General features: G+C 38.3%; 1 protein-coding gene across 2 annotated transcripts in view; it reads left to right on the forward strand.

Moving 5' to 3' along the window:
• The window catches only part of AEBP2 (AE binding protein 2), a 40,457-nt gene that overhangs the window by 2,399 nt on the left and 11,588 nt on the right, over positions 1 to 26,470 (forward strand). For both annotated transcript variants that reach the window (XM_053943820.1, XM_053943822.1), the window contains exons 2-4: positions 15,141 to 15,348; positions 18,371 to 18,478; positions 25,955 to 26,141. In XM_053943820.1, coding sequence (XP_053799795.1) covers positions 15,141 to 15,348; positions 18,371 to 18,478; positions 25,955 to 26,141 — 503 coding nt within the window. The remainder of the gene's footprint in view (positions 1 to 15,140; positions 15,349 to 18,370; positions 18,479 to 25,954; positions 26,142 to 26,470) is intronic.

Genomic DNA, 26,470 nt, shown 5'->3' on the forward strand with positions numbered 1-26,470 from the left:
AAATAAGGACCGTGCCTTGTTTAAATCTTTGCAAAGTTGTATCTTGACCTGCCAGGGCGAAAACTTGGGGTGTTCAGAGTGAGTTTTGTGTTGTAATTCCAAGGCCTGCTTGTTGAGTTGGTGGGAGAAGAGCAATGCTACCAAGAGTGCCATTTGTTATTCCTGGGGCTGGAAATTTTCCTTTGGTGTGCACTTCTTGCTGCAGTGTGTTAGAATGCTTTATTATTTTTGTCACATGTAGTCCAGCAAGTTGCTCGCTTGACATTGTGGTCCAAATGCTTGCTGCTGCTTGGAAGGCAGCCACAGCATAATCCTGTGCCTTTCAGATGATCACACAGACAAGCAGAGTGTTGCAGTAGCTAGGGGATGTGCTGATGAGTTAGAGTGTGTAAACTGGAATATTGAAATATCAAGGAAGAGCTGGAAACAGTTCAGACTTAATATATTGAAATCCTGAAAGAATAAATCATTCGCTGCTGTGGTCACCTCTGAATGAAAATGTAAGTTCTGTGACTATCAGAGAACCATATTTTGTCTATTAAGTGTTGTTTTATATGGGGTAGTTTATTGTACAGTACTTCATGACCTTTGCTGACTCCCTGTGTCTCCAAAGTCCTGAGGAGCTTGGTGTCTGACTCTGTGTGTTGTAAAGTAAGATTCCCTGGGGAGGGAGTAGAGAGAAAAGGGAAGAGATGGAAATAACAGGCTTTTCAGACCCTGGGTTTAGCCAGAGGAAGCTGGTAGGAGAGTGTACTGGGTAAAGACTCTCCTGCTGTCAGCAGGTTTGGTAACATTCAGATCATGCCCCTGGGCTTGGGATTTTTTTTTCTTGCTTCCTCTTTAGAAAATTTGAATGAATTAAAGGGTGTGGTAAGAGGGCCTGAATTCCATGAGTGATCAAATTCCCATTTCCTTGTGCATGTTCTTTATCGTTCTCCACGGTGTGTTATCTCTCATTTTACCTTTAGTGATATCAAATACAAATGAAGCAGATGTAGAGGAAAATCTTGCATGTGGTCAAGATAGAACTACTGTTCAGCAACTTCTATTTTTAACATTTTATTGTATTTTGAGAGTATCTGCTGACAGAAAAAATAATATATATGAAATTGGTCAGTATTTATAATAATACGAGAAACAACTACAGAGGTGACTATTGATGCCCTGAAATTTAGGGTGAATTTTAACCCTCCATTTCCATGCAGATAGACTTTGTACTTTGTTAAAGCATGCTTATCTTCCCTCCCAAAAAACCCAGAAAGGAAAAGGCAAACCCCAGACTGACACCTAGGATAAATAACCAAGGTGGCATTTTCAGCTCAGCAGGAGAGTTCAGTGCAGTAACTCTAGGACTGGCAGGTATCTCGTTGATCCATTTTTTTTCCCTGGGAATTGTGCTAAGTTCCCACTGCTGTGCAGGAGTTTGTCTGTGACTTTTGTGAGCAAGGATCAGCTGGCTGAGTAATAATAGTCTGCATTCAAGCCGAGTGATCCTCTGGATTTACAGTTGGAACAAAGACTATTATCAGCACGTGAATGCTGCTCATTTTCTTGTGCCTTTCCCTAACTTGAGACTTCTGCTGAAAGGATGGATGTGTTCCTCCAGAGTCCTCTGGAGCTGCTAGTCTTGCTGCAATACTGAGAAACATTTGACAGGACTTGAAAAGAAAAAGTAATGGTTCAGTTAACTATAAACGCTGAAGCTGGACCTAAGCAAATGCATGGATTTGGGTGTAAACCAGCTGAGCTGAGTGTGGTGGAGATGCATCTGCAGCTCCCTGGTGTTGTTATTGCTGAATTATGGTATTTTCTTACAAACACTTAGTTTACTGAAATAATTTAAATATTGTTTACTGGAACACTTATTATGGAAATATATTTAAATCTGAAATAGTTTCATCATCAGATTTTGTTTGATTTAGAAAGCAGTGGTAGGTCTTGCAGTTTGAAGTTGTTGAGCAGAAATTTGAGTAGTAAATCTGAATTAAGAGCTTTTTTTGTTCACCCTTGTGAATTTATCTTGTGTCTTCATACTGTCACCTAGAAGTTACTCCTGGTTTACTATTCTTACATTATCTTTACCCTTCTTAGCAGTTTATCCTTTGCTCCCTCCTCCTCCTGGCAGGGCAAGGAGCATGGAAAAGGTGCATTTAAACTGCAGGATCAGCTGTTCTGCTGTGTGAGTGCTGATTGATGTGCTCCTAGGCCAAGTGTAACAGGTTGTCCTTGGACCTATGTAGTAATCTTTCCCTTAGGCACAACACTGCATAATGTCCATCTTACAGGCATGAAACTTGTAAGGCTTTTTTTTTTTTTTGGGAGGGGGATAACCTTTTCATGTTTTTTGTTATTCACCAATGAGTCAGTTATTGAGAGGCCCTGACTCAAGGAGTACTCAATAATAGTCAATGACAATTTGTGTTCTTAACCACATAAGACTTGCAAAATACTTCTAGAAATGTTATTATTCTGGTCCTATTTAATAGATGAGCAGTTTTGAAAACACATTTCAGATAAGTTTTTCAGTAATAAACTTTTTTGTGCTTCAGATTGTGATGTTTTATCATTTTACTGAGTGAAATGACAGTGTGGGACTAATGGGTTGAAAGATAAGAGGTTTAGACATGAAAATTCCAGGCTCTAGTCTGAGTTTTTTTAACTCTCATGTAAAATGAAGGCCTTGTCAACCTTTAAGATGTTTAAAAATATTAGTCAACCTTCAAGATATTTAAAAATATTAGTTTTAATTCTAGTCTTTATTTTGTCTATCTTTTAAAATCTTAAAAGTGAAGAACTTTCAGGATTGACTTGGCAGTGGCATGCAAGTTGTATGAGTGACATTTATGAAGGCAGAACAGTAAATTTGCAATATAATACGGAGGACATGTGGTACTAATAGGTGTGTTTCATGGATCCATGTGACCAGATTAAAAAGTGCTTCAGGCCTCTCTTTGCTGCATAGTCTCACTCGTTCCTATGCAGGAAATGAAGAATCATTCATTAGCACTTATGGCAAGGTGGTTAAGTCGTTAAATATTTTTTTTTTCAAGTATGTGTAACATTGCCATGTCACAGTCAGCTACACAGAAGTTTACCCGAGTTTCAGAAATTCTGCTGGAAATTGTATTTGCAGTATTTCTAACTGCATTTATTGTTGCTGTAGTTATTTGCTTTCAAATTGCAAAATAAACCCCTTGTTTCTGTAATGGTTATGTTCAGGCCTTTCTGGCACGGGAGAAAATAGCTTTTGATGGGTAGACAAAACAGCCCAGATATTTTGTATGGTGAGTATCTTTATTACTGAAGCTGTTGGTTGGTATAATTGAGTGGTTAACATGAGGTCTTTTTGTGAACTAGATGAAAGAGCTTGGTATAATGAGCTGTTATAGTTATTGTAGTAAGATGTAAATATACTTCATAGAATTTGAGAAAAACATTTTCCTATTCAGTGTAAGACAGAGTTCGTTTTGCTTTTATGTAGGATTTGAACATCCACACTGGTCTGTGTGCATTTTGTGTTAAGTTTGTGACATCATCAAGTCTGGTAACTTCTAAGTACAATGTTTAATAGGTGGACTTTTTCAGAGAATTTCCTAGGCAGTAATGGAATAAAATGGTCTTGGTTTTTCCTTTTTTTCCTTTTTTTTTTTTTTTCCCCTTTCCCTGTTTAATTTCCAGTGAAGTTAAACAGGGTGTCACACACAGCCTGAACAGCTGTTTGGCAGAGATGTGACATCACATTTCTGCAGCTGGTCACAGATAAAACCAACTCCTTTGGATGATGCAGTAGAAATGTTCTACCATACCACTCCTGCTCAGATCCTTCCACAGCTTTCTAGTACCTTTCATATATTTACATATTTTTTTAAAACCCCTGCCCAGCTGGAGAAGAGCAGTGGGGGAATGAGCAGCAGGGAGAGCTGGTGTGGAAGTCAGCAGTGTGGAAATCCACCTAGAACCCACTGCCTTGGGGTGGTTGTAGAGCAGTCTGTTGTTGGCTGGGAAAGTGGTGCTCGGCAGAGAAGGGAGATGAAAAGCAGATGGAGCTTTCGAGACAGCAATAGAGGTTTCTGGCAAGGGGACGATGTGAGATACACACAGAAAACTTCTGGGATGAGAGGGAATGAGATATGTCTAATAGCCTGAGGGGAAAAAAGAGAACCCAAAGAAAGTAAAAAATTGGTCTCTGCTGTAAAGTAGCCAAGTAATTGCAAGGAGTCATAGAGACAGGTGGGAATGTAATCTCCAGTTAGGTTGTGCAGGAGGCTGAGCAGAAGAGGGTAAGGAACTTCTTCGTATGAAAAGTGAGTTTTATCCACTCTCCCCACTGCTGTTAAAAAAATATGATGGCATAACTTGCAAAAATACAAAGTGGTAATTTTGTAAGATTCCCTGAGGTAGAGATTTCTTTGGTTATCTATCCATGTAACTGATTCTTTTTTTTTAACTATACGCTTTCTGTCTGGGGTTGTTCATTTAAATATGAACATGTTAAAAAATATTTGTTTTAGAAAATGAAATATAAATATTCCATGCTGTGCTTGCTGCTTATCATTGGTTTTGTGATACGCAAAGATAGTGATTACAGTTGCGGTTTTGCAGCATTCAAAACCAAGAAAGAACTGGGGAAAAAAAATTTGAAGCCTTTTGAGATGCTGAAGTACTTTTTTTCCCCCTTAAGAATGGTAAAATGTAAAGCAAGAAAGACCTGGGATTTCTTTTCCCATATCTAATTTTCTTCTCTATACTAGAATTTACATTCTTAAATAAATTCCGCTGAACTTCTGTTGCTAATGTTTAATGAATACTTTCTTTATTTGATAGAGGTTGCTTAAGGTATATGCCAAGATATTTGATAGAGAAAAGCAAGAGATTTATGATTTTGAAAGTCCTGTTGTCATCCTGGTGCACCATAGAGCTGTAATTCACACAGCTTGTGTAATGTCAGAGGGAGAAAACTGCACCTTGGTGGTTTGAGTTGAAACTTGTAAAAAACTTACAGTTGGCTCACACAGTGGTATTATGATTTATTAAATATGCCTCAATAAGAACCTAGCATAAAGAATTTCTACTTACTATTAATTCCATGTAGCCTTTTGTATAAAGTACTAGCTCCCCTGTAAAATTGCAGTAAAGTCCTTATTTTGATCATTTTACAGCACATTTTAGTTTATTGTGCTGTAGTAATGACTTAGATTCCAAATGAAAAAAATCTTAAAAATGCAAAGAAAATATTTTGATATGTGCAAACAAAGAAATGTAAATATTTCTTTTTCCTTTGAAATAAAACTCTTTTTGGCATGTTTTTCGGTGGGCTTCCTTAGGTTGAGTTGAATGCTAGGTTACAGCTTAGACAGTTGGTACAAGTAGAAATTAATTATTCAAATTCAGTGTCCCGCAGAACAGGAGTCAAACCTTCATTTAGGACCTTTTTGTTATGAATTTTGCCAGTTAGTGGAGTTGTACTTTGCTGGTTTCTTTGCTTTTGATGCATGGTTAATACTTGAAGGAGCAAGTATTCACTGAAATAGTGGAAAAAGTATTTCACAGTGGAAATAGGCAAGGCTGCTACTGTATACAGTGCTAGCCTAGCTGTGTATTGTTTTCTGTTTTAAGTTGAATTTAACATGATGATAACTGGAACTTTTTAGATCCGCTCCGTGAGTTTGCATCTTTCTTTGGTCATTTTATGTTCCACTTGTTTTCTGTGTTCTGGGGTGAGGGGAGGTATCCTGAGGTTGGGAGAATGGGAGGGTAATACCTACAGCAGATGAAATTTCCTGAAGGCTGTTACCTTCCAGTGCCGATTGGACAACTTCATACTGATTATGGGTCTCAAAGTGGGAAGCACTGTTAGAAGAATAAATTATTTCTGGTGGTTCTTTAGTGAGTGTTTTTCTTCTCTGTGCTAGTAAACACACCCCATTATCAGTAAAGACTGAAAATTGTGAACCACTTGTTGTTGTTCTCTAACTTTTCAGGGAGATTATCGAGTTGAAGATGACATGGTTCCCAGAAATGAAAGGCAGTTTTATTTGTATCTTTAAGGCAGAATCGAGTACAGTTTCTTGATTTGTGTAATCTTTTTGCAGAATGTCATCTTTGTGCTGTCATATCACAAGGCACATATGTTTAACCTGCTTTATTTTTGCACTGCTCCTCGGATATTTTGGCATTCCAAGTTTCCTCATTGTGTTTCCAGTTGCTCTGTGTGCTACAAATCCTGTGATGCCCTGGGTTTGTGTTATGCAAGTATTACAAGCCTAAATACTCTAGGAATAACAATCTAAATAATCAAATTAAGTGATCCAGGAGAGTGGAAACAGCTCTAGAGGTGGTGAATCATAACACACTTTCTCAGTCTTGTTTTGTTTCCTGTGCATGTTTGTTATTTTAAGTTCCTTCAATTTCTCTATCTCAAAGAGCTTTCCTATCTTCCCTGGCTTTATATTATCAGGCTGAGGTGTTTGCAGTGTTCCCTTTTCTAGGTGTTTATACCTTATCTAGACGGAGCTTTACTCTGAAATAATCTGCTGCTTCAAAAAGAATTTAAAACCAAGTTTTTAATGTTACCACTTGCCGTGCTGTATAAAATTCTCTTCCTTGACTATTTTGTTTTCTGCTGTGTTGCTTGCTTAGTAGTCAGATAACAAAGCATATATTTCATAAAGAGTTTTGCAGTCTTGTTTTGAAGATTGATTTATGAACACTTTTTGAGTCTGTTCATTTTGACACGTTTTTGTTAGAATAATGTAATCAGTGTAAAGCATAGATTTGATAGGTTTGATTTCCAGGAAAATACTTAAGTGATTCAGAAGCACAAGTGCTTCCAAGTGAGTGGGTGCTTTCTTCAGTCATGCAGTCCTGGAAGTGAAGGTCTTTTTTTCTTTATGTTGCCTTAACTTATTTTTGCCCATGCTGCTTTGCCTGCCTTGCCTGTGAAGAGCTGTGGAGTCAGTTGTTCTGTCTGTCTGCCGGGGCTCTTTGTGGATGTCATGTGCCAAGAGAAGGTGCTGCCTTCACAACACAGTGCTGGACTTTCACTTCATGCAGCCCTGGCTTATTTTTTTGATCCAGGTATTCTGATTTCTTGCTACTACATGAGTAATCTTTCTCTTTGGCAGCCATTTAGTGTTCTGCATTCTCTCTTTACTGTTTTTTTTTTTTCTTTTTTCATAGTGGTTTATCCACGTACACTATTTTTTTCTTACTGGTGGTAGGTTTTCCTGAACTCAGCAAATGATCATTATCAGTCATGAAATTATTTTGGATACTTTCTATTTAAAAGCTTAAATGGTTTTCTCAGCAAAATCAGCCAAAAAACCCCTTAGATATGCAGGTAGCTGGAGTTGCTTTCTGTCTCCTTTAAAGATTCTCTCTGGGCTGATTGCTGGTTCAATGAAAAGGAACTGTAAGAGCTCTAAAGCATAATGGTATTTTCCTGCCACAATCAAACTACATCCATTAAAGTAAGACAAACTGTTTTGCTTGTGAAACATCAATGTTTGGTTTAGGGAATTAAATTGATAAATTACTGAAATATAGTAGGAGGACTTTATCTGTTAGCAATCTAGATGTATCATAAAATACCAAATTTGCCAAAGAGCAGAGGAACAAAAAAAAAAAAATCAGGCAAATCTCAAACTTTGCTGGTCCATGGTAATTGCTCATGTTTTGGGAGTGCTGTTTTTATTGGCACCTGTTTTAATCTTACTTTTAAAATGGCATGATCATTTGGAGAACATGCAGCTAAAAGATGAACTGAAATCTCCTTGCCCACCTGTGCGTAGTTGCCTTGAGCCCTGCATTTTATTGTGTACTGGTACCCCCATGCAAATGTTCTGATAGTAACTTCATAAAGACATTGACATTAAAGTTTGCTTAATACTCATTAAATGTCAGCAAAAATTCAATCTTAGTACAAAAACACAGGATTTTTTTCTTCCTCTGCTTTTGTTCAGGAGCTAAAAATATAATGTTAGTAATCTAATCTGTTACTAATCTGTTGTGTCCGTGGCTCCTCTGTTTGGAATTGATGGAGATCTTTTAAAATAGGACAGGTGAAAGATCCTCCTCTCAAGGATGGGAGCTGAGGGTTAAGAATTTGAAGTTTTGTGCGGATTTATCTTCGCTGGATCTTTGCATTAGGAAGTAGCGAGCACAAATTGCTTTGAATTTGGTGATGTTGAAAAGCTGTTGCTTTTTGGAACTTGTTCTTTGGCCAGAGCTGTACACCACAATTTTCCACCTCTTATCTTGGAAAGTAATAGGAATAGTGGGGGAAATTGTGAATTTTTTGTTTTTGTTCTCAAGTTTTTTTTAGTGAAAATAATGAGGTGCTGGGGGATGTCACTAAGCATGTCATTATTATTTTCTTTCAATGTTTCTATTTTTACTTGGTGTTTGTAATTGAATGATTGCAGTTGGTGCTGTTTGTTTTCTTTTGGGATTAGTACCTAGTTGTGATTTAGTCTTGCAGGTGGCAAAAGCTTTTCTGTTGATCTCTAGCTTTTAACCCTTGAAGTTGCTGTGAGATGGGACTGACTGTCATTCACAGTGTTCCCATTATTCTGAGGTTGTTTTATCTGACTGTAACAGTTCAGTTTTCTTTCTTGAGCTTCCCTCATGGATTAGACCAATGTAGCTGCAGCTGTAAGGGGAAATGACAGAGTATGTCACTGATTAGTAAAAGAGAAAGAAACTAGCAGGGTATTTATTTTTGTTCGGTTTATTTGTTTGTTTTTTTAATCCTTAACCTGGTAATTACTTCCAGTAAGGTTTGTAGCATTTGGTTTCAGAGGCAATCTGCTGATTTGATGTTTTATGGCTGGTTTATCACTGTATTTTTCAGAAGAAACTGTTCTCAAAACTTGCAGCAGTGTAGTGTGCAGCTGGATGGCTGCTCAGCAGCGTTGGTTTCAGCGACCCTGCAGCGTGTGCTCGCTGCAATTGCTGTTCATTTTTAATTTGATGCTTCCAAGACGAGGTTTTTCCGTATAGGATCTGTCAGGATCGTTTGGTGTCAGCCGAATTCAGCTGGCTCCTTTGGTCACCTCCTGCACCGAACATGTGGGCACGGGGAGCAGGCTCTCGCTGGAGGTGCTCTAACCCGAAATGAGCTCCTGTTGATCGGGCTGAAGGCTGCTTGTTGACCCTCGAGGGCGCGGTGTAAGGCCCATCTGTTAGGGCTGCATTTTGCCTCAGGGAAGGTTACTTCAGTTAAGGTCTACAGGGAGTATGTTTAGCAGACATTAAAAGTATAATAGCAAATTGATTGGGCTTTTGTGCATGTGTTCAGTGCCTGGCTCTGCTCTCGCTTCAAGTGGACAGTTGCTAATGGGACTTGGTGGAAACTAAAAACAAAATTATTTTGCTGTTCTTTCAGGTTTTTTGGCGATATTCCTTCTCGACTCTTTACTCTTTGTTGTTCTGAAAGATTAACAAAATCAGGGAAAGAATAAATTTTGGGCGTTTCATTCATTAAATTCAATCGAAGGAATTACTTGCAGTAGTGAGGAAAACAATCTCCTTGGAGAGCCAAGTGTGTCTCAGCAGTGATGTGCAGTATACCATTTTATTTAATGCATTAAATCATAGTCTCGTTATAGTTTTATTCACATTTAAATGCACACAAAAATTAGGGCCCAGGTGGACAATATGTGGTTTAAAATTTATGCATTTTAAATTGTGAATAGTTTGGATTTTGTTTTTTTTTCCTTATAGAAAATATCTACATTTACACAACTCCAACAGTGGCTTAATTTTGCTCAGATCCTTAAAGGAAGAGAATAATCCAGCATTTAAAGTGCTCAAAAAATGCTTTTTGTTTTCTATGACGTGAAAATGACTAGCAGCTTCTTACAAGTTTTTAGGTATTATTTTTTGTTTCGAGATTCTTTTTAAATAGGGTTTGAACTAAATTAACCAGCGAGTCACATTTAATTGTGTAAGCACTAACCTTTTAACATGAAAGTGCTGCTAAAAATACCTTAATGTTCTTGATAATGAAGATCATATTATTTCTAGCCACAGGTAAAATAAGTACAGGTAAAAATAAGATCTGAAACAATGCCTTTGAGGTAATGATTCTGCTATTTAAGCTTGCATGTTTTTGCTTAATGAACACATTTTAAATGTCAGTATTGTTTCAAAGCTGTTGATCTCATGGTAGAGGGAAAATTTGTAGGAGGAGAGAAAAATGTGTGACCCCTCTGAGAAGATTCTGTGTTTTCAGTTCTACCTTGCTGCTGTGTGAAAGGAGGTGTGGGTTTAGTAAGGCATTTCAGAAAGGCATTCAGTTCTTGCCTCTAGACCTGTGATTTTTACATCAAGTTGATTCAGGTGCTCGATTAGGTTGAAAATAGGGACAACAGAAGCTCGAAGCTCATGTTGTGCTTGCTGTAACAGTTCTAAATTTTAGTAATTAGTCAGTCTTTTGAATGGAGCTTCTTAAAAACTGCTATTGTGCATGCAGGCTCTCTCCAGCAGTGACTGTTTTTGATGCTCTATTGTTTGGGATGACCCCTGAGCTGAACTCTCTGAAACTCAAATGTCTAATGTTCTTCATCAGGCCATGGTCTATAGATCCATTACAATGGAGCTGGAGCCTGCCTACAGCTTGGGAGCAAACCCAGACCTGTCTGTCACTGGCAGGAGGGGAATGCCACAAGCGCTTCAGTTCTGCTCGTGTCATTCTGCTTTGATAGTGGCAGGCAGGCTTTAAACAGATCTCCTGCCTGCCAGAAAGGGACTTAGCAAAAGGCAGAAAAACTTGCTTTGACTTAGCTAAAAATCTGTTTCAGTGTCTCTGTTCTGTTACCAAGATGTCTGTGTTTTTCTTACTTTGTTTTCTCCTCTTAGGCACATTATTATTTTCCCACTTGCAGGCTTTATGGATTTGGAGTGAGAAAGCAGAAGGGTGTCATTTCCATTGCTACCTTCCCTTTGTTAAGGAATCTTTCCCTCTGTCAGATCCCAAGCAGATAGAAAGTTGTATTGGATTGAAAAGCCCCATTCATAGACTGAAAGGTGCACACACTTTTTCTGTAGTCCAAGCCCATCTTGGGCTGAGTGCTTGTGCACACATCTTATTTGCTTGTGTGTCCTGTCCTCACGCCCTTTGTGAAATTCTGAGAAGCAAAGAAGTGGGTGAATTGGAAGCTCTAACAGACACAGTGTTGCAGTTAAGTCTTAACAGACTTAGTAGCAACCACAGCTCTGACTGTAAAACTTATCTTTCTACTTCATCTCGAAATGGGCAGGTCAAGAGACCGCCCAAGTGAGTGTCTTTGATGTTACATGTACTGCAGACTATTCTCTGAAAAGCTTCCTGATATTTTCTCAGTGTAAGAAAGACAAGAGAAAACTATACACGTTTGAGCTGTACTGGGCACTGGTCTTTCACAGATTCTCTTTGCAGCCTTTACCTCTTTAGTGAGGGACAGAACTTGCTAAGTGAGACAGAAACTAATTCTAGATTTCTTAGTACTGGGAAGCACCTGATCACCTGAAATACGCTGGTTCTGGAGGCACAAAAGAGGAAACAAAAAATGTATGTTACATTTTTATTTAACAGATTGTTACTAGAGAAGGAATGGCTAGGACGGTGAGTTTCTAGAAGGAAGCAGGGCATTTTGTCTTAAATATTATTGCTCAACTGGATATGAGTTTTTTTTCCCCCATTTTTGGACAGGATTTTGAATAGGTTGTAGAATTATAGTTCAGTGTATCACTTTGTTCTCAGTTTCCAAATTCTATATGCTACTACTTGGTTTAAGTGTTACGGGCAGCCTTTTTCCCAGTTCCTCTGATACAAAATTTTGATACTGTGTTAATCTGTTAGCCCTTAGCAAACACTTCGGCTATTAAACCCCAACCCAGCAAACATTTAAACAGTAATAGCTAAATTAGCTTGTTACTGGTTTCTTATGTCATTAATAACCCTACTTGTCACGATAGCTTTTGCTGGGATCAGTTGACTTTTACATATTTTTCTCCAGAAGAAGGTAGAATAGCTTATAAAAAAATCACAAAGGGTAAGCATTTGCATTCCTTAGGCTGTAAAATTGGAGACCTGTGATTTTGTATCAAGGTATGTTGCACTGCACTGGCAATGGGAGCTAAACTGTCATGCTTTTGGTTGATAATTTTCAGGGTTTTTAAAATCTCTTCTTAGAGGAATTAAGTGGATTTCATGCCTGTGGAACAGAGAAACCACACACGCACACACCTGTGTGAGGGTACACTTCTCCCCTGCCCCAAAATGCTGTCACAGAACTTGTTCAGGGTTATGTTTTCTCATTGATTTCCCACTCCATACCAGACTGTAAACCCAGGGAATTGTTAAATACCCTTCATACTCTGCCCTGTGGTCAGCAGCAGCACACATCCTCTGAGTCAGAAGTCTGCTTGGACTGTTTGTGGGGTGTGTGAGAGCAGACCTAACGCTGGCTGTGGGTGTAGAAACTCCTACTGACTGGGAATAGCTTTGAAGCTTGAACTCCTCCTTGGAAGTGTTTGGGAAGCGGTTTCCTTTGGTACCTTTCAGCTGTGGGAAAGGCAGGGTTATTTATGGACCTGAGCTGGTGTGAGGCAGCTGTTGCACGAGTGCTGTGTGTGCAGTGCTTTGCCATCCTTGGCTAAGCAGCTTCCTGTCGGGACCACTGAGCCGTGTAACAGCACTGTCTGTGGCAGAAGTGGTTGGGCTTTGTGCCATTCTGTGTGTCCAAACCCACTTCCAAGTGTGATTTTAAGAAAACTGTATTTGGATGGCTTAAACTGAGGGGCAGGTGAGGTGGTGGCACAATTAACTATGATTAATTATACAAATTTTCTGTCATCGTGGGTAAATTTTGCTTTCACAATGCAGTTTTACAGGCTTTATTTTTGGGGATCATTTTTTGGCCTAGGCATCAGTTGAGGAAGGAGAAGATGTCAGTCCCATAATTGCATCTATTATGAGCCTGGCACCGTGGAAAAATTAGCATTACTTGCAACAGATAAAGCTTCTGACAATTTGCTACAGGGATCCTAAAATGCTGTTACAGTTCATGTAGTTGGTGCCTCTTAATGCTGTTGGGGCTGGGAGCTTCGGCTCAGGGCCAGGGGAATACTTTTTTACTTGCTAGTGACAGGTTGGGAGGTTGTATGTCATAAAATAATCAAGATTACTGGGGAGGGAAGGGAGACATGGGGAGGGATCATGCAAAGCTCTGTGCATTCAGGGTGTAGAAAAGAGAAGAAAGTAAAAATAATGGGCACGTGGAAATTTGCTGTGTAGCAGCAAATAGCCTGAATGACTTCCATGGATAGGAGCTCTGCTTTCTAAATTCTTAGACCTTGTTTGAAACTGGGAGGGGGGCATGTGGTGTTTGTGCAGCATTTAGGAACTATGTGTTTGATATACTTCATTAAAGCAAAAAGGTGTTCAAAAGGTATCTGAAGCTTTCTTTTCAACTTGGGAGACAAAGGCCTAAAATAGTTGGTCGGTTTTAATAGCAGATTTTCAAATCTGCAAATAAGCTGGAAGATGATTTTCAAGGGTTCTGTGTTTGGGTTGGTGGTATCTCTTGAGATAAGTGTTTGTTCTTCAAACCAAATTACTCAGGGTAGTTAAAACTAAAACTTATAACTGGGAGAATTGCTAAAGGGAATCTGTTATTCAGACTAAAGCAAGTCACTTTTTATTAATAATGCAGTGGAATCTACATGGTGGGTGAGAATGGGAAATCTAAACAAAGCAAATATCTGTGATTATTTCAAAATCTTTCACAGAAAAAACCTGCTAGCATTGTAGTGATTCAGAAAGATAGAGATAATGTGAGAAATCACTACTAGAGACTCCTACAGCAGAAGAGCAAACATACTAATGATATCATCTTCAGATTTTGACTAATGGTGTTTTTTTTCCTTTGGTTCATCTGTGTGTAATAGAACAATACTGGGCATGTAAACAGTGATGGTAAAAATAAGGAACAGCACCTGTACCTTAAAAGCAGAATGGTTTAACATATCCCAGTTGTGCTGGGAGGATCTGGTGGAGGCTCCAAGATGTTTAGGGTGCTGAAGCAAATCCAGAATATGGAGAGGCTGAGTGCGTGAGTTCCTTGAGTTTTGGGAGGAGGAGGGCAGGGTTTTTCTGTGTTCTGTGATCTGATGGGGAGGTTTAACAATGGAGCAGGCAGAGTCATCTCAACCCTGCAGCTGCCAAGGATAAGAGACGGAAGTTGCAGCACTGGAAATTCTGATGAGATGTTGGGAAACTTCCCCCCTCCCCCAGAACAAGGTTAGTCAGCCATTGAGAAAATTGTTCAGAAAGGTAGCAGAAATCCCAGCCTTTGAACACACCCGTTAACAACTCCACTGGACAAGACCACAGGCAAGCTGATCTCACTCGTTCCTGTTTAAGCAAATTTCACCATCTGATCTTTGAGGTTCTGTCAAAGATGAGCTGTTCTGTAATGCTGTGGCTTTGTGGAAGAGAAAAACTTAAAGGCCGTCATGGCAACTGAGCAGGTTAACAAGATAAAAAAAGGTGTATCAGTAGGTATTTAATGAGGAAGAACATCCATCTCTATACTTTTTGCTTATATAGGGAAAGAGCGTGATCTCTCTAAGATTTTTTCTGATCTGTTTGATGCTTGTCTCTGTATCTGCCAGGGTACAGAGCAGAAAGGCTGATGGAAGTGACCCCTGCTGGCTGCAGATTTCCTCTGCTGATTCTCTGGAAACGTTTTGCAAAACCAAAACAAACAGCATTAGTGTAGACCACGCACACGAGGGATGCTGGGGCCATGTGGGTGTGCCTTAAACCCTATGTAGAACTGAAGTGCTGTATTCTTTTTAAGGCTGTAGTGTTGGCAGGGGATGTTGGACTCAATATATTCAGGATTTTCTATTCCTCCCTTTTGTTCCCAGTGTCCAGAAGAAGTTACACTGTTGAGTAATAGCAGCTGTTTCCTAAGTGTACATTTATTAAAAAAGCAATGAACCACAATAAATAATAAATTTGTGCAAGGTTTTCTTTTCAACCTGTCTAAATATATCTGAAACAAAAGAGCTACAGTTTCGATTTGCTCTGTTAACGTGCAACAATTGCAACCTTTGATTTAGTTTTGGGTTTTTTTTTTTTTTTCTTGCAGCATAAGCAGCACTATCATGGACGTAGACAGCACAATTTCCAGTGGGCGTTCCACGCCAGTCATGATGAATGGACAGGGAGTTCCTGCCTCCTCTGCCAAAAGCATTGCCTATAACTGTTGTTGGGATCACTGCCACGCCTGCTTCAGCTCCAGCCCGGATTTGGCGGATCACATTCGCTCCATACACGTGGATGGTCAGCGAGGAGGGGTTGGTGTTACTTTTGGGTTTTTCTTCTTTCTTATTTGCCAATATTTTGCTCTTGAATGACAGCACCAAATTTTGTGTTTCAAAATTCCTTTTTTCTAGCTGGTGGCAGTAAAGTTAGTGGCCCAACTTTAAGAATGTAGTTGGTTCTTTTCAATAAATTATTTGAGCTTACCAGGGTTTTGATAGTGGGTTGATTTCTCAACATCCTGAAGCTGCTGGTGTGTCTTGAAGTGCTTACACTCGGAATTCATTTTCTTAAAACTCTTAGTGTACATGTTCCTGCATGTGAACTCAGGTGAAGTCACATCTTAATTACTGTTACCAAAGGAGTCTCACTACAGGTAAAATCCATCCAGAATGTATAATAGGGAAGATGTAAGACTGACTCAAGAGTACAGAGTCTTAACAAAGCAGCTCTGTGTGTAATACTGATGGCAAGTTTGCCTTCTATCTAATTACATCTAATTTTATTTTTTAAATTGAGTTGCATATATAAACATGTAAATTCCAGTCTAATCCCTGGTCAAATGATAATTGGTCTCGATTTTAATGTTTAAAAACATCTTCTAGTAGAGTAATTTCAACTTTGTACTTAACTACCTCCCATCTTCAAGCTCCCAAATTACCTGTGATGTCTGGAATATATCATGTAAACTACCTTTACATCCAGCACAAGCAATCTGCCTGCTTTAGGCACTGTGTGTTGCAGCTCTTCAATTTCTGGGAGAGATAATATCAGTTCTTGAAGTAGAATAGTTATCTTTTGACTTTTGCCCTGCCAGTTCTTCAGAAGAAAAATGTTAGACTGTTGCACTTTATCTTCAGTGAATAAGAAACTTAAATAAAATGCTAATTTGCAGTATTTTAAATAAATTATTGTGTAAATATGTCACTGAGACAGCTGTGACTCTGGCTGCATTTAGATAATATTTTTTGGCTTGATTGAACTTTTCAGCTTCATATTTGGTGGCTTTTTGCAGTCCAGTATCTGAGCAGGATCATCCATCCAGTGTAGTGGCTTTTTAGCCACCCATGAGCTGATTTCTGAGTTCTGTCCACAGGTGTATAAAGGTGTTTACATGAAACCTGCATGAAACAATGAAATGAATAAGGTGTGTTTGGATCTTTGTTATCCTATCCATGATTCCTTTACATTTCTTAAAAAGGGGCTGGAAGATTCTGCAGATTTTGGTTTGGGTTTTTTCCCCCCTATATTTTCTTTCTTGTCACTTACATTTCATGTGACATGATTTGTGGATTTTTTTACTTAGAAAATATTGGACTGTGTTTGTATATTTGAAAGAGGAGGTTGTTGGAAGCACGAAGTGTCTAATAGCTGTTGAATTGAGTTCACACTTTTGAATGCCACTGCTGGAGTTTATTTTTTGAGAAGTTCCAACACGGTGCTGTGAAAGGGGGATGTATCCTGGCAGGTTTGTTTCAGGGATTTGTCTGCCACCTGCCGGTGAGGTGTTCAAGTGTGTTTTTCATGGGATTTCAGACCTTACTTAACTGCAATGGCTCTAAATTTGAAGAAAAGTAGGGGTTAAGTAGTTGCTTATTGAGAAGGGAAAGGAATGGGATAAACATCTTTGCATGGTAAAATGTATTTTTTCCTACTAATACTGAGGTCATGGTTCCAGTCCAAACCAGATACATCCATGAAGAGCCTGGGAAGCTTTTTGACAAACCAGTTTTGCTTTTGAAAGATGTTATTTCAGAAATATTTTGGGTTCAGCTTTTTGACAGGGGTTCCCAAGAAGCCTTGTCTAGACATGTGGCGTGTGGTTGCAAACCCAAGTCCTTGTGTTTCCCCCGTCTGTAAGTTCCCAGTAACGCCTTTGCCAGGTGCCCTGCAGTCTGCAGTTGCTGCTGGAAATGCCAGCACGCTTATGGAGCTGTTGCAGAGCCAGAAATCTCAGAAATTCCGGTTCTGTGGCTTTGAGGAGACCTCAAAAGTGAGGAGTGGCAGACCCCAAAGGTTTAGGGGCTTGGGCCTTGTGTCAGTAGGTCTGGATCAGTCACACAGGCACTGAGGGGTTTCCAGCTTTGTGTGAGTAAAGCTGGGTTGTGTATCCATTGTACCGCAAGAACGCAGAACTCCCGTGGCCGCTTTTTCATTTTGAAAATAAAATCTTTTGAAGGTCGAGGGGGTTTTATTCTCCAAAAGAGAACAAGAAACTGAAATCCAATTAGTTTCCTGCATTTCTGAAAACCCGTGTTATGAACAGTGCTGTTCCTGGGAACTTTCTTTTGCTGCAACAAATTAGGGCTTTACCTCCCTTCACCCACAGACCTGTTGAGGAAATTCTAATGAAAGGCATGTTCATTGAGCTTTTTTATTCCCTCAGTTACAGATAAACACAATGAGAGGAGAGAGAAAAGCACCATGAGTGAGTTCTGCTCCCCTTAATGCACTATTGTGCATGTGATTGTTCTGTACACTGGAATCACAAAACACCCATAGATTTTGAATCCTATGAGAAATGGTAGCTTCCTTCATCAGGAATTGAATGTAAGGCCCTAACTGGAGGTATCTGGTATTCCAGAATACAAAACTCCAGTATATAGACTGCATTGCAGCTAAGAGTTTTTACTTTTCCGTGCTCAAGGAATACAGTTAATTGCTTATAAGAAAAAATAATTTTATTTCTATAACTACTACCCAGAAAATGTAAATTTTTCATTTAAAAATGTTCTGTCTCCGTATCTGGTGGATACAGATACTGAGTGCAAACACAAATACTGCAGATCCTGTTGCTCTCGATTGTGTTTATCTGCAGGAGCATCTGTCTGTTGGTATTTTCTTCCAGTGACCTGCTTTTATTGAATACTTAGGGCTGTAATTATTTTTTCCTTGATGAGATATGAGAAGTGTGTTTCAAAAAAAAAAAAAAAAGGTTATTGTTCAGAATTCTTTGAAGTGTTTGAGATGTTGTAAAAACAGCCTTCTTTGCTAATGTGCTTTTTATTTACTGTTCTCTCTGACTTGTGTAAACTTACCACGTTTTTACTCTATTAGGTGTTTGTTTGCTTGTGGAAAGGTTGCAAAGTATATAATACACCTTCAACAAGTCAAAGTTGGTTGCAGAGGCATATGCTGACACACAGTGGGGACAAACCTTTCAAGGTAAGGCTCATTGTAACATACATTATCTCTCATTTTTAGAAAAATTCTCTTGATTTTTCCTAATACAATATGTCAATTGAAAAATACCATCGCTGGAGGATTTCTTAAAAAGTGAGCTGAGCCTTCTTCTTTGCAGTAATAGTGCCCAAAGGTCCTCTTCTTTTACAAAATCAGGTGAAGAAACTCTTATTGCTTCACTATCCCTGTTTCTTTTAATCTATAAATGGCAGGGAGTGTAAAAGTAAATAGTGCTAAAGTTCAGGGGGTTTGTGCATTTTGAGGTTGAGCTGCTTACACTGTAACAGTGAGATATTTTTTTCTCATACTTCACACTTCCACATTGAGTTTTGGATCGTGGCTGATGATGCACATTCCATGCTTGAGAAAAAGCTGCTTTTGTTAAATTCAATAGAAGCACTGGCAGTGACTATTTATGGTTCACTTCTCTGAACAGAATAAGGAAGTCAGGAATTCAGGACCATTGACCTGACTGTATTTCCTGCACAGTATTTTCTAACTTTCTCTTTCTTTCTCCCCTTAATCTGTACCTGCAATTCTAGGTATAGTAGTGTTTATCATTCCCATATCCACCAATCCGTTATTAATGAGTTGCTTCATCCTCTTATGGATACAGTTGGGGCAGTTCATAGCTGTCAGTCCTGCATCACTTGATGGTAAGTCCCACCCACACTACTTCAGACTGAAGTTCTTCCATGTAGGATATGAAAATGAAATAGGATTTGGGGTTTTTTTTTTGAGTTTAGGTAGCATTTTATGCCTCCTTCTCTCCCACCCCCAACCCCACCAAGTTTTAGTCCCTGTCCTCCCTCTCTTCTCTTTCTCCTCAGGTAGTATCTTCCACTTTTTAAAAAAAATTATTTTTAAGGCAGCTTTATTACTAAAACTACTTTCTGTTACAGGAGCGTCTTTCCGTAGTTACATTTTCTATATAGGTTTTAATAATAGTTATGACAGAAAACAAAACTAAATTAAACTCAAAACCAAGAGAGTAAAAATAGTGCATTGCATGTGAAAAAGATTTTTTTTTTAACAAACAGATTTTTTTTTCCATACTGAACTGTGTAGTTTAGACTGAAAATTTCTCACTCAAAGTAACCACAGGAAAATGAGTTTTAAGTTATCGTACCCTGTGTTTGAAGGAATAAGTTTAGCATGCTCTTGGAAGGATAGCATAAGGATCATAGATCCCTGCAAGTTTGCAGATATGGTCGTTCCTGGAGCTGATCTAATCTTAAATCCTAATCTGTTATTAATAATAATAATAATAGTAAAGAAAGCAACCCCCAATTACCAGAGGAAACTTGTACCTTAGGTTTTCTCTATTTTGGAATTAAATATTTTGTCTACCTCAAAGTATAATGGCAAGCTTTGTTCTTGGGTGAAAGTCTTTTAATAGCTTAATCTGTGTTCTTATTTGGTCTAGATCAAAGAAACTCACTTTTAGAGACATTGGGTTGAAGAGGTGGGCATAGCTCAGAAACACCAGTAGTACTTTTGAGTCTGTCAGGCTTACCTAGCAAAGGCAGTTGATATCCTCATTTTTTTGGCTAGGCTGCTTACAGCTAGAGTCCTAAAATTGTCAACAGTTATTTCTGATAATAATCATCTTGTGTTCAATATCTGTTGTTTCACCAGCTGATTTTCTGTACTTTCTGGTCCTACTGAGGGAGAGAACAAAACATTTAAGGGTTGCAGTAGTTAATCATCCTGGCTCAGTGTGTGCCACTGCAGCATTTTTTCATACTGTTGTCTCTAGTCCCTCTGTTTGTTTTTTATCCCCGTATTTCTCAATCTGTTCCTGGGAGCTTTGAATGGAGGATAATTGTGGTCTGAGTAGAATTTTGTAACATCTTTTGTTCCCCTGTCATTTATGCTGAAATAAGCTTCAGGGCTCACATGAGGTAGCCAAGTATGTGAGTGTCTGTGATGGCAATCTATTAATTAACTGGCTCCTTTCCTTCATTTGCTGCTGCTTTTTTTTTTTATGCTGACTTTAGAAATCTACTCTCTGAGACAAAAAACACTTGAAGTGTTGGATATTAGTCTTGACCAGTCCAAGAACAGCCTTTTATTAATTGTTTTGTGGCAGCCAGTCAAAAATGGAGCCAATGTGTCCATTTTGTGCATTTAGCTTCTATCATAAATCTCAATTGCTCACCTTTCAGGGAAAGCCAAATTTTTTGAAGTCAGCGTTGGTTTGAAGACCTGTTCTTGATAATTACTGCAGAAAAAAATATCTCCCAAAACCTAAATTGCAAATGAAACTTCATTGCCTCATGAGAATATACTTGAATTCTAACATAAAAGGAAGGAATCTGTCATTTTAGGAAACTTGCAGGAAGTAATCATGCAGTGTTTTAGTTAAAGAATAATGTTGGGATTTTTGAGGAAAGCTGTAAGAAGCAGTAGTGGAAATAGTACAGCTCTATGCTGTTGTCTGAAGAACTGCTATTTAGAATGTTTTAAAGAAAAACAAAGAATCTTAGCTAGAGAAATGACAACTATAAGTGTGGAAATCTTACTTTTGGAAAGGTAAATCAAACAGTGACCAGAAGAGAGTAATGAGTATATCACAGATTGATATATTCTTACATTTCTAGTGAAAAGAAGAGAGAAATGTAGTTTCTTAAATTGAAAAGCATTGGGGACTGTCTCAAACATAACTCTATTCTGCACTGAAGGATATATCCCCATCTAGCTCCCCTTTTGCTTGCAAATGGGCTCATTTTATGTAGTTGCACATTTTGGGTTTAATTATCTCTTTTTGTGATACACATGGAGTTGTCCTTTGACTAAAAGCTCCATTCAGCTCTAAATGAGCTGTTCTGCTTTCCTATTGAAAGGTCTTTGTGGGTTTTACCTGCCCTTTCCATTCATTCCTATCAACCATGTGACTGTGCAGTTCATTTGGCACAGAAATGAACCCACTTCTAAATTGCAAAGGCAAAGTGGTTCATATTTTCATAAGTTTATCCTTTTTTTTTTCCTGGTTGTGTGGCTTAGTGTGTCCCTGTCATCATGAATATTGCAGTACCTGTGTCACAGAAAAGGTAAATTTCCTTATGGATACCTATTTTTGAGACTGTTGTTATGCTAGCTCATTTTTTTCTGTGGGGCAATATCTTTGTACATCCAGCTCCTCTCCGAGTCATTTCCTTCACAGTCTGATTTTAGCCAGTCCTTTTCATAGTTTTTTTTTGTTATTGTAGACATTAATTGAATATAGGTATTCTCTCCAAAGACATTTAGTATCTTTGTGTATGATTTTACAGGCAGAGTTGAGAGAGTAAACCCTCAACATTATTCTTTTTTAGATCTCCTACTGCACAATTTTGCAGCTTCTTAGAAACCAGGGGAATATTGTGGATTATCATCAGCATGCAGGGCCAGTCCTGTTGAGGGTTCAGCAACTTGGCTTTCAGACCTTATAGGCAGGATGCAAAGGAATAATCTGCTGAGTCAGAAAACATCCTGGTTTCAACAACCTGCCCTTGGCAAGTTGAAAAGAAGTGAATAATAAGATATTCCATCTTTCTTGTCCTAAACTTGGCTGTTACATGTAATAAGTTTTGGAATAGTTAAAGGAGTTGTGACAACCTGCATTTTCCAGCATGGTTTCTGGTGTGCAGGGGCAAAATTAAATTAGTCAAGTTAAATTGGCACTGAGGGTTACTTGAAGACACATCAAATGAGCTCTTAGATGTTGAGCACAATGAAAGGGCAAATGGTAAATGAGCACAAAATAGTGGGAGATTTTATGCAAACTAATTGCATAAAATAATAATAAAAATTAATAAAATAATAATAATAATTCCATATAGCATTAGGATTGGGGTTGATGATCTCAGAGGTCTCTTCCAACCTAAATGAATCTATAAGGATGCATGTGGGAGTGCTGGCAGCTGCTTTCACCCATGGATTCCAGTGGATATGCTCTTCATGCAAGGTTTGCTCCTGTGGGGTGAATGTTTCTAGTGACAATGAATGGTAGTGCACAGCTTCACTGCAGGCTTCTCCTTAAAATGGGGGAAGAAAATAGTATTAAAAATGAAGTTTGGTGCTCCCTGTAACTTCCAGAATTCATGAAGGGGTGACTGCATTTGATACAACTCTCAGTAGAGTAATGCTTGGTGAAATGTAGAAAACACAGGCAAGCAGCTCCAGTCTTCATTGGCAATTCATGTCTCTTACTCTCTTGGCAGAATATTTTCTGTCCATTAGAGCATTGCAGATGTAAAATGTAAAGGCACTCTGCCCAAACACTCAGATGTTGAGACAATAAGGAAATTTATCCAGATGTCTAAACTATTTCTGTTAGATTTACTAGAAAAAATTACACGTTGAAAAACCCAAATAGGAGATTTGCTTATTTTGAATTTAGAACAAAAACCTGCATTGCTAGATACTTTTATATCCTGTTTGTTAAAGTCACTGGTCATTACTGCCCATTAATAATGGTGGGTATGGGTACACTGGAGAAATTAAACTTCTTACATGGAGAAATTAAACTTCTTACATGTTTACTTACTTTCTCTTGAAGTAACATATCCACCAATCCGGACCCAATCTGTTGTATTTCAAATTCAATGCAAAATTTTGAGATTTAGGTTTTGGGGGAAAAATGAAAAGATTGGTTCAAAGTTGTGCATAATAGTTGAGTTTGATTTATTAGAAGCCCTCTAGAGCTATATAATTATCTGGTGGGAAGCTGATTTGGTGTGACTTACCGTCCAGAGATCCTGAAGTGACAGCCTGAACTGCTCCTTATCTTTGGAGAGAAGAGACTTTGCCCATTAGTAACGGATTGCTGGATATATTATTTTAGAGAAAAAAAGGAACAAACAGGTAAGATTTTTTCATTCTCCTCTTCTACTATTCCCTGTCTACTGCAAAGGCATTCTCTGTCATCTTTGATCTCTCAGCTGTTGAGTATTTGAAGACATGATCAGGTAGTCTCAAAGTACACAAAATCTGAATGTAATAATTTCTGCACATATTTTGTACTGTGGCTGTAGACTATTAATATACTTTCTGCAAAAAGATAATTTCTAGTTGCAAGTAGCAGATATTGAGAATCTAAGGATATTGGTTTGGGAATTTTGAAAGTAAAAGTTGGGTGGAGCAAGAGAAGTTAGTGGTAGCTTCTGTAGATAATCCATATAGAGTATTTGGGATTGTTTGCTCTGTACATGACAAGAAAAAAGTTATGACATCATGAGTCAACCTGCAGCTTGTCATAAAACAATGTTTCCCATCTGACAAGAAGTACAGTTATGGTTTGAAAAGTTTTGGAAAGTGCCTGACACATAGTTTGTGCTTTTTTCCCAAAGGTGTTGCCTTTTCCTTGCCTTTGGAATATGGTAATGCATGCAGTGTACCAAGGCTTTAGGTTATTTTTGACCTCTAGAAGGCATTAGTAAAACTAAAATTTTAATTTCTCAGTGTGACTGAATTTCAAGATATGGGCTGGTTTTGAGCTATTTTTTTTTTCTGACAGTGTTTGTATGAGCAGAAAGAGCTGGAATCTGAAGTCAGGAGCCGCATTAGTGAAAGTTAATCCTAAATTTAGATTTTGTGGCTTAGTTTTGTGAAGCTGCTTTTATGGGCAAGACAGCTATTTCAAGGACAAAATAAAAAGGAGAGCAAAAAATGTTTAAACTAATGCACACATGCATTGTAGACTTACCTGTTGATTGTGAGTTAAATAATCTTTCATAAAAACAAGTGGTTTGGTTCAAGGTCAGGTTGAGGGGTTTAGCAATCTAATTTAGTAGATGCTTGCCTTACCCACAGCAGGGGGCTTGGAACTGAATGACTTTTAAGGGAGCTTTCCAACCCAAACCACCCTGTGATTCTGTAAGTGTAAATTTGAATGTTCAGTATGAATTTAAAATAAGGAAAATTGTGTTGGAGTTATCCTAGTGTAATGAGATCAGCATCCAGAGTGTGTTGGGACTCACAGGTGTGCTGGGATTTCTTCCACTGGAAGTCACTATAAGTAGGCAATATTGCTGTTGTTTGAACATGGGAAATCTTAGGGCAAGATTAAAAGGCATAAGAGGGATTTTGGTAGAAATCTTCTCAATTCTTAAGATGCTTATTAGGGGAGGAGACAGGGAGGAACAAATACAGTTCCTCAAGTTTTTTTGTCAGAAAATTTTACATTTGAGTTAGTTCAGTACTTAGGGAACTTTCTCTAAGTCCCTCTAAGAATTCTTCCCTTAAAAAAAAAACACAACAAACACACCAAAAAAAAGTTAAAAACATACTTTCAATTTTTGCCTTTTACTGTCTTGAAATCTGTGTACATATTTTTAGTCCTAGAGCAAGTATAAAGCACAGTTTTTTCTCTTTGTGGACACTGTATTTTACTACTGATCATGGAAAATGATTTGCAAAGTCTGAGGCAGAAATAGACTTTTCAGTTCTGCAACCACTGTTAGAAAACAACAGAGTTGGGGTTTAGGGGCAAAAAAGTGGGACATGTGGAGTTCTAAAGCTATTTTCTTGTCTTCCAATCAACAAGAAAAATCAGTCATACAGCCAGTATGAAATAATTTTACACAGTCAGTGATGAAATGCATATTCTAAAATCCCTTTCCTATTACCCATATAAGCTCAGAGCACAATAGAAAAGGGTTGTGCTTCCCTCTCCAACAGTATAATTTAAATACTTACTTTGCAAATGAAATAATTGTACATATGAATCAGCTACAAACATATCAATAATTGTAGCCAGTACAAGATTAGTTTCTTCTGTTATTCAGTTTGTATGTTTCTGCTTGGTTATTGTTGGATCTTATTTTTCTGTTGAGAGAGGACATTTCCTTTAAATGGGAAGTACTGTAAAGGCTCCTGAAGTAATAGCAGCATCCCAAAATGAATGAATAATTGTTACTACACCTTCACTGAAGTTAGTTTCAGACAGAACTGTAAGGCAGCTGTTCATTGACCTTTTTATAGCCTTTTTCACAGAGCATTTTAAACTGTTTCAAATTTCATGTGGGTAAGGATTTATTTGTTACTTCTGCCTTGTCACAAGAAAGGAGGATATTAGAGGATGTTACTGTTACCAAATGCAGAGCATTGGAGAGGTGTTGAGAAACAGTAACAGTGCTGTATTTTGATAGGCAAGGGAATGTTGGTCTATGAAGAGGGAAGTTCTTCAGAAGCCTGTTTTCTGTAGAAAGTTTGCCAGTGCATTGTTTGAGATCATTTTTATTCTATACAATACAAAATAAAAATATTGTCTTTTTGATGCCATAAAATAATTATTGAGAGTTAAAAACTTCAAACAAATGTATTTCAGAATATGTTTTCATTTTTCTTTTTAAGAATTGCATGGTCATTAAGAATTTGGTTTTGCTTTAGTGTGTTGGGAGTTGAGGCAGAGAAGTCTCTGAAGCTCCTGTGCCACACAGCCACTGATGCAGTTGTTGTGTTTTTTCTCACTAGTGTGTAGTTGGTGGGTGCAATGCCAGCTTTGCATCTCAGGGAGGACTTGCCCGTCATGTGCCCACACACTTCAGCCAGCAGAACTCTTCAAAAGTTGCCAGCCAGCCAAAGGCCAAAGAGGAATCTCCATCTAAAGCTGGAATGAATAAAAGAAGAAAATTGAAGAACAAGAGACGGCGATCACTACGTAAGTGTTTCACAGAAGTAGAAGTTCTTGAAAGGTTTGTCTTAGAGTGAAAGTTCCTCCTCACTCTCGTGGTTTCTCTGCATACTTGAATCTGGTAGGGTTGGCATTCCTTGGGATGGGAAGAAAACAATTCCAGATTCTGTCTGTATTCCCTTTCAGGGTAAATCTCTATGTGTCAGGGAAGAAAGATCAGTTTCCTGTGAGCAACAGTTGGAGTTGCCAACTGAAAGAAGCTTTTAATTTCAGAGTTGCTTTTTGTTTACTGACTCTCTTACTGTTGGAAAGGGTTCTGTTTAGTGCTAATGAGAGCTGAAGTTCAGACAGAGATT

The sequence above is a fragment of the Vidua chalybeata genome, chromosome 5 (genome assembly GCF_026979565.1).
Source record: "Vidua chalybeata isolate OUT-0048 chromosome 5, bVidCha1 merged haplotype, whole genome shotgun sequence".
NCBI lineage: Eukaryota > Metazoa > Chordata > Aves > Passeriformes > Viduidae > Vidua > Vidua chalybeata.